This window comes from Eleutherodactylus coqui, chromosome 5, assembly GCF_035609145.1.
Source record: "Eleutherodactylus coqui strain aEleCoq1 chromosome 5, aEleCoq1.hap1, whole genome shotgun sequence".
Classification (NCBI taxonomy): domain Eukaryota; kingdom Metazoa; phylum Chordata; class Amphibia; order Anura; family Eleutherodactylidae; genus Eleutherodactylus; species Eleutherodactylus coqui.
The window spans coordinates 156,658,101-156,671,402 of record NC_089841.1 but is presented as its reverse complement, the minus strand read 5'-3'; the positions used below and the strand labels follow the sequence as shown (position 1 = coordinate 156,671,402).

The window sequence follows — 13,302 nt, the reverse complement described above, 5'->3', positions numbered from 1 at the left end:
TCACTGATATGTGTATGTGTGTGTAATATATATTTATATATAAAATCGGATGTAACCAGAAACCTTAATAATATAATGAACAACAGAAGAAAAAATTACCTCGGAATCTCCTGTTTTTGGTTAATTACATATGAAGCACCTCTTATGAGAGATTTAAAATTGAATTTCTCAGTCAATCAGTGTTTTTTTTTTAGGATCTGATTAGCCCATATCAAATATTTTAGCATTCTTTATACATATGCCTTGTATTTTCCTTTCTTGGTGCAGACAGAGAACTTGCTTTATGCCATTCTTGTGTACTCTGAGCTCCCTCTAGTGTTGTTCAGTAAGAAGAAATCAATGTTTCATTCTAGTTCCATAACGTGATAATGATGGTGTCAGATTCTGTGTTTGCAATGTGAATAACATTAATATTAATACTGCATTAAGAAGGTCTTTTTCATTTTACATTGTTTTTTCAAGAATCTGGAATTGTCTTCCAGGCAGTTACCAGATCCAGCTATAGAAGAGCAAGGACAGGACTTTGTTCGGCCAATCCTAAACAGCTATTCTGCAGTTTGTGTTCGTTGCCCAGGCTATGGAACAAGGTATGTTGAGTGGATTGCTTACGAAAGATGGCAAAATTAAAAGGACATACTAAATGTATATGAGAATAAAATGTAGAAAAATACAAAAACCTCAAACTTACAGGCATTCGAAAATGTTTGCTTTCTTGAGGGTAGAGGAATAAAAGTCCACATGCCAACTACAAAGTGGCCTTCATCAAATGTGATACCTTTCTATTGTCTAGCACTTGTTTTTTTATAGTTCCAATCCCTGACTCAGGTTGCAGAACTGCCCATTAGTTCATTAAGGATTGGCCATTTAGGATTGGCCAGTGAGGTAATAATGGGCGAATCCAGTGAATATGAAATAGTCTATTGTCTGTATCCCGCTTATTAGAATATTGGATGTTCACCTTGGACCAATAGAGGTCCATCTACCTTTCCTTGTGCAGTTTGCATCTCGCTTGCCCTTAAACCATTTTGGCCAGCTTTAGGTGACAAATATGGCACTCCTCTCTGAGGGTGAGAACAACCCTTCAGAGCTCCTTCCTGCAATAAAAGCTCTTGGCCCATTCAAAGCACTTACAGGCTATACCATATATATAAAGTCATGATAAATTTTCATCACGGCGGGGAAATCCAAACCCACCCTTGTAACGAGCTTAATGGAGGGAAGCTTTAGTTCTAGAAACTTCATAGTAGAGTGCAGATTGAATAGAGGTAATATCTAAAACCCCAAAAGTATTGCTTGGTTTCCTTTAAAAAAAAACACAATTATTTCTGGTGCAAAGACCCTATTGTCAATTATACTACAATGTTAGCATTGTGAGGAGATCCTTCTGTCTGTCAGCTGCTATGAATGAATTACAGCCCTCATTCCAAATGTCCTTTCCAGTTGAATATTCGCCAGGCAAAGTTTACAGTCACTAAAATTTAGTTCTGAAAGTGTGAAGTCTTAACATATATGCTTGCTTCACCCATTAAATCTGTTTTAAGAGGTTCTGTGATATTTTTAAAATGTACTGCAGACTTTTTGTGATAAAGACCAAATCAATAACCTTTGCACTATACTTACCTCCTTTCCATTTGTTCCCTGCCACTCCCTTGGCACTATTGATGGCACTATTTTATGATAGTGACACTTATACTTTTCTGGAGCTACACAGCAACACTGGAGGCAATGTCATGATGTACAAACAGCATTTTATCAAGTCCAATTGCAAATAGTTGGGACGTGATAATGCTGTGACAGCCTCGCTTCAGTCAGCCCTAGTATTGTTACCTTAATGAGAAAAAAGCAAGCAGGCTTGTCACTTCGCAGAATTATGTGTTAGGGGTGCTGCAGTTTAGCAGAATGCTGAGCTTTAGGTGGTACATGAACCGCTTTCTGTGCTATTCATCCATATCCTGGGGTTATGCCTAATATACAATGCATTTGGAAACTCTTTAGATCCTTTCACTTTTTTTACATTTTCATACGTGCAAATTTTAAAAAAATCAAGCTTTTCCCCATGATTCTGCACTCAGTACCCCATAATGACAAAGTGATGTTATTGGTAAAATTATGAGGATGGTGGAGCTTGGTTAATTATCTTTATTCTCATTCTTCTCCTTCTACTAGTTTGTGGTTATTGTAATGTTTTATTATATTTTGTCCTTGTGTTGACTCCTCCACATTTAGGACATGTTTTTCCTGTCCCAACTTATGTTGCAACATTTCTCTGGGACACTAGATCCAGGGCTTTTGTTCTTTGATTGTACTTTGTATTACTATTTAAGTGTATAAGTGGCTTTCATTTCCATAGTTTTTTTATATGTTACAAATAGAGATGAGCGAGCACACTCGTTTAAGGCTGATGCTCGATCGAGCATCGGTCTTGTCGAGTAACTGATTACTCGACCGAGCACCATGCGGGGGGGGGGGGGGGTGGCTGCGGGGAGCAGGAGAGAGATCTCTCTCACTCTTACCCCTGCCTCAACCGCCCCCATCCCGCATGGTGCTCGATCGAGCATCAGCCTTAAACGAGCGTGCTCGCTCATCTCTAGTTACAAATCAAGATTTCACCTTATTTGTTTCTTGTACATGGTTGAAAAGTATAAGTAAAGTATATGTATGAAAAACACAGGATGGTAAACATCTTTGTAATTTTTTTTTTTTTTATGAAAAACCAATATTTTGCATTGACATAAGTATTCATACTTTTTGGTATGGCACATGAAATTTAGCTCTGGGAGCATCCCATTTCTCATTCAGTTGATTAGACATCATTTTAAAAAACGCGCCCCTGTCTATTTAAGGTATCACAGCTCACAATACATACCAAAGCCAAAACCAAATCATGAGGAGGAAAGAACTGCCTGTAAAACTCAGAGACAAGATTGTGTGTTGGCACAGATCTGGAGACAGCTACCAAAACTTTCTGCTTTACTGAAAGTTCTCAAGAGCAGAGTGGCCTCCATCATTTTTAAATGGAAGAAGTTTGGAACAACCAGGGCTCCAACTAGAGTTGGCCGACCCACCAAACTAATTAATTGGGGAAAAAAGGGCTTTGGTAAAAGAGGTAGCAAAGAACCCAATGGTCACTCTAGCTGAGCTCCAAAGATCCTGTGTGCAGATAAGAAAACTTCCAGAAGGTCAGGCATCACTGCAGCTCTCCGCCAATCCGAGCTTTAACCCCTTAATAACATGGCCTATTTTGGGCTTAAGGACGCAACGATTTTTGTCAGATTTTCATCTCCCTTTTTCAAAAGGCATAACATTTTTACTTTTCTGTCAATGCGGCCGTATAAGGGCTTGTTTTTTGCGTTGTGAACTGTAGTTTTTGATGGTGCCATTTTTGGGTAGACTATAGACTATATTGTAAAACTTTTATTTATTTTTTTATGACAACAGGAAGAGAAAACGCATCAATTCTGCCATAAATATATATTTATTTACAGCGTTAATCATGCAGCATAAATGAGACAATATATTTTTTCTGCGGGCCGATACGATTACAACTATACCAAAATTCTTTTTTTTTTTTTTTAGGTTTTTCCACTTTTCTGCAATAAATCTATTTTTTTTGTAAATCACTGCATTCAAAGTCCTGTAACTTTTTTATTTTTCTATGTAGGCAGCTCTGTGAGGACTTATTTTTTGAGAGACGTGCTGTAGTTTTCATCGGTACCATTTTGGGGTACATACAGCTTTTTTGATCACTTTTATTGCGTTTTTTGGGAGGCAAAATGTTAAAAATGAGCATTTTGCCTCTGTTTTGTAGCGTCTTTTTACGCTTTTTGCCGTGCAGAATAAAAAACATGTGAAACTTATTGTACATGTTGTTATGGATGTGACTCTACCAAATATGTGGGATTTAAATTTTTTTTTTACCTTTTTATAATGCTAAAATGAGAAAAAGCACCTAAAAAGGTTTTTTTTCACTTTTTTTTTTACATTTTTATTTTTTGTACATTAGTTTGATCTTTTTTTTTTACACCATTTGTGTTCTTCCGGGGGACTTTCACCATAGCACTGATGACAGCTGTGATAAGGCATTGCAGGACTTCTCTCCTGCAATGCCTTATCGCTTATTACAGCGATCACAGGCACTGGCAATACAGGACGCCGGTATCTGGCGTCCTGTTGCCATGGCAACCAGCTGGGCTCTCTGTGATTATATCGCGAGAGCCCGACAACGTCACAGAGGGAGTGCCCTCCCTCTGTGAACCCTTCCCATGTCGCGATCTACATAGCTTGCCGCAGGGAAGGGGTTAACAGCGGGGTGCGCATCTCCGATGCACATCCGCTGTTGCAGCAGGATGCTGGCTATCACCGACAGCCGACTTCCACTGCCGTATAGCAGGAGATCGCTTATGATCTCGCACTATCCCCAGGACATAACTTTACACCCTGTTGCGGGAAGTACCCCGCTGCCAGGACGTAAACTTACGCCCTTGAGCAGCAAGGGGTTAGGGCAAAGTAACCAGAAAGAAGCCTGTCCTCAGTAAAAGACACATGAAAGCCTTCTTGGAGTTTGCCAAAAAGCACCTAAAGGACTCTGACTGTGAAAAACAAGATTCTCTTGTCAGATGAAACCAAGATTGAACTTTTTGGCCTCAATTTAAAGCATTATATTTGGAGGAAACCAGACACTGCCCAATAAAATCCCTACAGTGAAGCCTGGTGGTGGCAGCAGCAGCATTCTGTGAGGATGGTTTTCAGAAGCGGAGACAGTGAAGACTGGTCAGGATTGATAGAAAGCTAAGTAGAGCAAAATACAGATTTATTCTTTTTTTTGTAAGGAATGTTAAGTAAACAAAATCCAAAAAACATAAAAGGTACATAATATTAGAGTATTAGCTTAGTGATACAGTAAATGCACGGAGAAGAGACATTCTACTATGCAATGAATGAAGGCATTGTAACCAAGATCACAGAAGCAGACTCTCAACTTACAAATATTGTTTCCATTATTTACATAATATGAAACCGGGATAAAGACTCCCGACTGAGGAGTCTAGGAATAATGAGGAAAAACCACAGCAAACCCTACAGCGCAACTTAGAGAAGAGGATCAAGGAAATGGGAATCTATCAAGCGAGCATACTTACTCATTAGTTCATCTTATACCAGTTAGGCAGACATCTCCACAGCTGTTGCAGGACAATTTGTCCAGCAGACCCAGATTTTCTCAAAGGGGATAGCACTAAGGTGGGCTTCCAACTGCTCATCATGTATGATCCTCACTGGCTAAATAAGCCAGCAGGTGGTCATTTTTATCACCTTGATCGAATATACCGTGTTGGGAGTACAGGAGTCTCTTCCTGGTACAGTAAACTAACAAACGTTTATACTTCCTCCGCAATCCATTCAGAGCAGAATAATTATCCAGGGAAGGACCGACTATATAACATATTGCCTCAGAGAGACGGCGCTTCAAGTCTAATCGAGCGGCCTGTAAAGATTTCCTGTACTCAGATATTGCTAAAGTAAGGCTGGGTTCACATGGGGCGGATTTGCTGCGGAAATTCTGTACGGAATTTTGCCGTGGCAAATCCGCCTGCGGCCGCTAATCCCAAGGTTGGCAAGCCATGTGGATGAGATTTTTCAGAAATCTCGTCCACACGGGACGGCAAATCTGCCGTGGCAAAGCCGGCAGAAGCCGGCACAGATTTGCCGGCCGTAGCATGTTAATTTTTTTTCTTCTTCCGCTGCGGCCGCGCTCTCCTCTATGTGCGCCGGCCGCAGCAGAAGAGCGAGCGGCCAGGCCGCTTCAAAACCCGCGGCTCAGTGCCGCGGGTTTTAAAGCAGCGTTCTCCCGGCAGAAATCTCGCGTTTTTTCGCTGCTGCCAAACCGCGAGATTTCCGCCGGGAATCCGGCATGTGAGAACCTAACCTAAAGGTGCTTCAACTAAGTACTGGGTACAAAGTGTGAATAATCATGTCAATGCAAAATGTACTAAAAAAATGTTTTGACTTTGTCATTATGGGGTATTGAGTGATTTTTTTTTTTAATTTGCACGATGCCACAACATAGCAAAATGTAAAAAAGTTAAATGGTCTTAAGACTTTTCAACTGCATCGTACATTGAGCATATTGATAGGCTGCATGTTGTGCATGTCTGCTCTAAAGTACACCACACCAAATCTTTGAGCTGCTTATCTTTGGGTTGTTTAGCATCTGATCTTTCTATGGTCAGTTATCAGTATTGTCCTTTACAATGTTCAGTATACTGACTTATCAATCAATAAGTGTACTTTTTGTTATTTCATGAAAAAAGTGTCAATATAGGGCAATTGTTTTCTAGCATCCAAATATCACTTCCTTGGTCTTTCTTTTGTTTGCAGGACCAACACCATAGTTCTCATTGATGGAGAAGGACACGTCACCTTCACAGAACGCACAATGCTAAACTGCGATATCACTCAGTGGAAAATTAGCACGCACCAGTTTAAGCTCCAACACTAGCACCTCATCATAAAGGAAAGTCTCTGTTAACCAAGGGTAAAACATACATATCAAACATGCTGAAATTCTGGTGCCTGAAAAATGCTAAAACATATTAAATTGTTGAAATAACTGTATTACCAGCACAAAAGCCAGAGAACCAAAATGATTCCAGCAGTGCAAAAGAAAGCACAACCACCACAGTGGGAAATATCTTTTGTCTCTAAGTATATTTTTAACGTTGTCATATTTATGCAGCAAGCACATCAATAATGCATCCAATGCTGTAAAAAAAAACAAATGGGTAGGAAATACGTGAAAATGATGTTAAGTATTTCAATATTGTATGTGTAAACTGAAAGGCGGCGATCTGTGATTTGTAGCCTCTAGTTGTGCTTTAAGAACTTGTATCAATAAATGATATGGCTAATAATGTAAGCACATCATTACACTGAAGTTCGTAATGTGACAAGAGCATTAATGTCCTCTCCATGAGTCATCAGGGTTTATTTTCTTACCGGAGCCTAGGGTTTGATTTTAATGACTGATCTTTAGGCTAGATATTAACTAATATTATCACTGGCAGTTAGAGCGCGGGGCTTCTTTTATAAACAGCTTTTAATAAAAATGTCTAGCTTTTACAATATCCAGTTTTATCATCAGGGAAATGAGAATTTTGCCATAATTATCCAAAGTATAATTTATGATAATCTGGCATGTTCGAGGGCAGAGGTGCTAGATTATTGGAATTTCCAAACTGGCAGCTTGCATGTACATGGATGCAACAATGTCATCTGTGTTCTCTGGCGTTATGTGTGTGGTTTTCTGGCATTCTTTCCTATTCTCAATCATTGTTTTACAGACTTGTTTCAAGAGTTGTACATTGATTTGTAGGAATGCTGCCATCCAATAGGTGGCGCTGCAGAGGTATTGTTCCATTTTCCCTATTTGCATAAATTATCCAGAGGAGCATGCAATGCCTTATAAGTCTCCTCACTTACCTCTCGGATGTCTTCTCACACCCCTTTGGGTGATCTCCTTGGGGAGAGACAATGCCCCCCAACCCACTCATCCCTTAGGTGTCTCCACACACTTTTTGGGTGCTTTCCCTAAAGAGAGAGGACATCTTTCTTGACTCTTTGGCATTCTAGGATGTTGGAGAAGGGACTTGCACAATTACTGCTGGAGATGCCAGGACCAGACTACCAAGACTTTTCCTTCTTCAGGACTTCTAATATTGTTATTTAGCCATATTCTCTCAAATTCCAGAACATGGCGTACCAAATAAACAGAATATCTCTGTGATTTGATAGTCTCCTACAAGAAATTAAGTCTAAAGTCTCACCATCAAACACGATGAGGATCAAATATTTTCTCAAACCAACTAAGTCTGGTTGTAAGGCATTACTGGCTCAAAACAGGAAAATTGTCGGCGGTGGTTACCTCTTTACTTTCCTACCATTTTTAATATTTTATTCGCACATGAAAATGGACTAAACAATGACATAATCAGTTTACATGAGGCTACCTTTGAAGCTGTACGGGCTGAAATATACCGTAGCAGTTAGCCGTAGAGGAGTTTCACTAAGAGTCTATTCACAACAGTCGAATTCCAACTGAGTTTGCTACTGACTCGCATCGATTAAAGTGAATCCAGTCATTCACATGTGTGATTTTTTTTCAATGACTGATGGTCTGTGTTAAAAAAGCACAGTATGTCATTTTTCGCCCATTAACCACTTCAAGACCACCCACTGTAAATATATGTCCAGATTTTTGTACCATTTTGCAGAACTGATCTCCATTGTTGCTGGTTGTGTCTGTCCCACACAGCAATCCCAACACCTAGATTCCGATTTTACGAACAACCTCTTGTCCTGGTGTGAACATCGGGTTCTCATCGGTTCGAGTCCGAATCCAGTCTTGGAGCGCATATGAATTCAAAGACCATGTGCGACTGGAGGAGGGAGACACGCTCTTATACAGTATACACGTAACTTGAGTGAAATTGGGTTGTATCCCCTTCCTGACAGCCTCACATAAAGTAATAGGCTAATGGTGCAGTTCTCAGTAATTTCCTTTGTGCCCGGCTGCATGGCACTGCCTGCTACTGTGCACAGTACCATCAGCTGGTTCGGGACGTCTTGGCAGATCAATCCTGTAATGTGATAGCAAAAGAAATTATAATTTTCTTGTCTGCAAACCTACCGGAGAGAGGACTGATCGGAAACTAAAATGTACGCCTTGTGTTTGTAGCACTTGTAGATTGAAAACGCAACAAAAACTGATGCATAAGCACACGTGAACTCGCAGTGAAAATCGGTCACTCGCAATCGTGTGAGTAAGGCCGTAGTTGAAATATTTAGAATAGCCCAATTTTAAAATTAACCCGTGAAGACCACCACAATAAATATGAAGGACTATCATGAAATGAAGCGATCATTGAAGTGTCGACCTTTCAGCTTTAATTCAAGAGGCTGCACAAAAATCAAGTTAACGATTTAGGAATTACAGCCATTTAATGCTTAGTCTCGCCATTTTCACCGGCTGAAAAGTAATTGGACAAACTAACATAATTATATCTATTATTGTAATACCTTGTTGCAAAGACCTTGCAGTCAATGACTGTCTGAAGTTGGAACACATGGACATCACCAAATGGCTGAGCTTTCTCCCTTGAGATTCCTTGCCAGGCTTTACTTCAGCTGCCCTCTGTTGCTGTTATTTCTTTCTGCTTTCAGTTTTGTCTTCAGCAAGTGGAAAGCCTGCTGAATGAGACTGAGGTCAGATGACTCACTGGGACATTAAAGAATATTCCATTTATTTGCATTAAGAAGCTCTTAGGTTGCTTTTGTGGTACGTTTTGGGTCATTAGCCATCTATATTGTGGCATGCTGTCCTATTAGATCTGCAGCATTTGACTGACTATGAACAGGAAATCTAACTGTAATTTCAAGATTTCCCCTGCTATAATTATCCATAGTTACTTCATCATTAAACCTCAGTGAGGCATACATGCCCATGCCCTATAACTCTGCCTCCGCCATGTCTGACAGATGATGTGGTATGCTTTGGGTCATCAGTCCTTCTTTTCTTTCTTCATACTATTCTCTTTCCATCTTTCTGGTACAAGCTAATCTTGGCTTCATCATTTGAAAGAGTCTTGTTCCAGAACTGGGAATCTGTATAATTAGATGTTTTCCAGCAAATCTGGCCTTTCCATTCTTAACTGTTACCAGTAGGTTGCTTCTTGATATAAACTATTTAAAATGTCTCTTGATTGTAGACTTTGACAGTAAAATGCCTCCTACCCTCTTGAAAGTATTCTGGGGTTGGTTCGATGTTGTAAAGGCCTTCAAGGTGAATTTATAAGATCTCTTAAAGGGCCAGTCCATCAAAAACACATTGCTTGCCTGCCTGCCTCCCTTAACGGATTGCCTGTCACACTCTGTAGGACTCCTCTGTGTTTTGCAGCCACTATCATGCAGTGCAGCCCCTGATTGAGGCTAATTAGCCACCATGTTAACGGTGAAATGTTTTTACTTTCTATCAAATCATTTTTATTGAGATTATAATTTTCATACGATTACCTCTTAATTCTTATATATATCTATAAAATCAAAAACAAGCCCTCATACGACTGTCAACAGAAACAAAGATGATTTTTTTTAATGCAGTGAGGTAAAAACAAAAACTGAAAAATGGCCATGTCTCCAAGGGGTTAAAGAAGACCATGCCTAGACCGGATACAATTGAATGTACCAGTTTTCAGCCTTTGATGTAAAAAACTTTGTTCTCATTTATGGACAACAGAGAAATATCTTGAAAATGACAAGGAAGTGAAACAAATTATATTAGATAAGTTGTTGAACTTTTCATTGATACAGTGATTTAGTTTTATTTATATAAAACCAGAAAGTCCCCTAAAGTCTGAATTCACACAGTTTTACTGAAAACCGCCATGTTTTTCTAGGCTTCTTAATGGTGTTTTGGTTTGTGGTGTATCTTGCATGCACTGGGTGTGGTGTAAAAAAATCCAAAAAAAAGGCTTGAAATTCATGGTAGGTTTTTGTCACAAGCATTTAAGAACACTGAAATAAAAAGTGTGTGAGAAGAAGCCCTTAAACAAGCACTGATGAAATCCAACCTCCTTCAGTGCAAATCGGTTCTTTTATTTAGAACATCATGTACCAGCATTGCTGGTAATTGCAAATAACAGAGAAGGACTTCAGAAAACATCAGACTGGTAATTGTACTTGTCATTTAAAAAAATGAAGAGTTTATTAATGTTTACTGGGTTTTTTGTAAAGGAAGTGTGTTTTTATATTTTATGTGCACATAGACTGAAAGTAGGCACAGAGAATGTTAAACCATATGTTCATCCTTGAACACAATTTAAAAAGTACCAGAATAGGAGATTCTAAGCATTTTTGCAATATGTTTTATCAACCTATTCTGTACAATTTTCTTTAAAAAAAAAAAGCAAACTGTATTTTGCTATGCAGCTAGGTGAGCATGGGGCTGGGAAATCAGTTTTCCCTTGCTGTGTAACAGTAGAGGGTGCTGCATCCAGATGTGTCTGCAGTCTGCACCTCTCTACAGAACGCATATATCTATATTACACTCAAGTTCGGCACTAACAACCAATCAGGTTGAATCAGGGAACCAAAACAACCAATCAGGTTGAATCAGGGAACCCAAACAACCAATCAAGTTGCTGGAATTGTGAATCAGAACCAATGAGGTTCCTGGAATTGCTCCATACTGCCAACTAGTATACACAACTGTACTGTTGTGTATACTAGTCGTCTTCATACACTGTTATAAACAACAATGCAGTAATGTCTGCATGTGTTCTGTAGAGAGCAGGTGCAGACACATCTCGATGTAGCGCCCTCTACAGCAAGGTGAAGACGGATTTCTTAGCCCCGTCTTCACCTAGCTACATGATAGAACTGGGTTATTCTACGAAAAATGTACAGAATCGCCTATTCTGTACATAAAAAAAAAAAAATAAGTGTTGGCATTCTTTAAATATTGAATTAAGCTGCATAAAATGGTAATGTTTCCGAAATGATAATAAATACAATATAAATTTCCAAACCATTCTTAGCTATTATACAAAACGGAAAAAAAACTGTGGTTACAGAAAGGCGAATTGAGTTTAATTGAAGGTAAGAAGGACATGTTTTACCACGTATACCTCCTTTTCTTGCACTCAGTATACAGTTGTGAAAATAAATACAAACACAAAGTGTTAAAGATGATGTCTGGGACTTTTGTGAATTTTTGTATTGATGAAAAGGTCATCAATGGATGAACAGCGGGAGTTCGCTGCTCAGTATCCCTGCCGATCAGTTGGTTCCCAGACCCACTGTTAGTGTTGGGCAGTGCTGTCTATATTGCAGTGGCCTGGTTTGGTACTGCAGGCACAGTTCCCACTGAATTCAGTTGCAGCTGTGTCTATAGTACCAAACCGGGCTGCTGTAATACGGACAGTGCTATCTGCTTCCAGTGCTGATGAACTGAACAGCTAGTCATGAAGGGTCCTGGGCATTGGACCTCTGCCGATCAACTATTGCTGACCTATTCTGAGGATAGGTCATCAGTAGAAAAAGTAACAAAAGTTCACGATAACTACTTAATTCTCTGTAGAGCATATAAGATTAGAGTTGCTTTTGTGTTAAAAAGGTTGTTTACTACATGCAGCACTATTTTTCATTATATTGCACTCATAGCTTCCAAAATGTTTATATTCTGTGAGCTTGAATCAAATCTGGTATATTCATCATGGTGATTATTAAGCTTTAATGTATATTTTTTATTCATTCACATTTATTACTCAAATATTAAAATTGTCTTTTAACATTAAAATGTAACATTTTTGGTGTAAACTTTATATGACATATACATGGTATTTGATATTTAAAGGGATTAATAGGTATTGCAATTGGAGGTCATAATAACACCTGTACACTCCTCATTAATGCCTGTAAATCTGTCTTGTGCATATTCTTACACGAGTCAGAACTCACTTCTGGTGGGAAAATGACACTGGTAACTCAGAGGTAAAATAAATACATATAAAAAGGATGTCAGAACCTCTTCTTTGTAGTTCTTTAAAGGGATATGCAGTGTATTAAAAAGGTTGTCCAGTTGTAAGCTATTGATGACCTATCCTTAGGATAAGCCATCAATAGTAGATCGGTGAGGGTCTACCACCTGAGACCCCTGCTGATCAGCTGTAAGCTGGGGCTTTGTGCTCATGCATTATGCTGATTTCTGAAGGAAGCAGGCATCGCTGATCCCACTGCAGTGGCCAAGCTTGGTATTACAGCTACTAAAGTCAATGGGAACCTGAACCGCAATATCAAGCTTGGCCAGTGCAGTAAAACGGAGCTGTTTGCTTCCTGCAGAAATGAGCACAAAGACCCAGATCAGCAGAGGTTTCAGGGGACGGACACTCGCCAATCTACTATAATGGCCTATCCTAAGGATAGGTCATCAATCGATTACAACTGGACAACCCCTTTAAAACCTTGTCCAAGACCCACAAGTGCAATCAATTAAACTAATACAGCAACTTCTAACATTTTCCCAATATAAAGATGCCCTGTTCTGCTGATGCCCTGCACAAGCACCAACAGTCTTCCCAGCCCGTGCACAGTTTACCACAGGGATTCAACTGCTGATATATGCATACATACAAAACCACAAAGACTTCCACATTGTATATGTGACATTTGTAAAATTTCACAAATTTTTTAGACATGATGAGTGATCATTGCAGGGATCGGTGAAATTGGACATCATTTAAATGTTAAGTA

At 39.3% G+C, this 13,302-nt stretch overlaps 1 protein-coding gene across 2 annotated transcripts in view; it reads left to right on the top strand.

The window, feature by feature from the left end:
- Window positions 1-12,568, top strand: part of TANGO2 (transport and golgi organization 2 homolog) — a 126,482-nt gene extending 113,914 nt beyond the window's left edge. For both annotated transcript variants that reach the window (XM_066603459.1, XM_066603460.1), the window contains 2 exons: window positions 483-587; window positions 6,376-12,568. In XM_066603459.1, the coding sequence (XP_066459556.1) occupies window positions 483-587; window positions 6,376-6,496 (226 nt within the window). In that variant the 3' untranslated portion in view covers window positions 6,497-12,568. The remainder of the gene's footprint in view (window positions 1-482; window positions 588-6,375) is intronic.
- The last annotated feature ends 734 nt before the right edge of the window (window positions 12,569-13,302 follow it).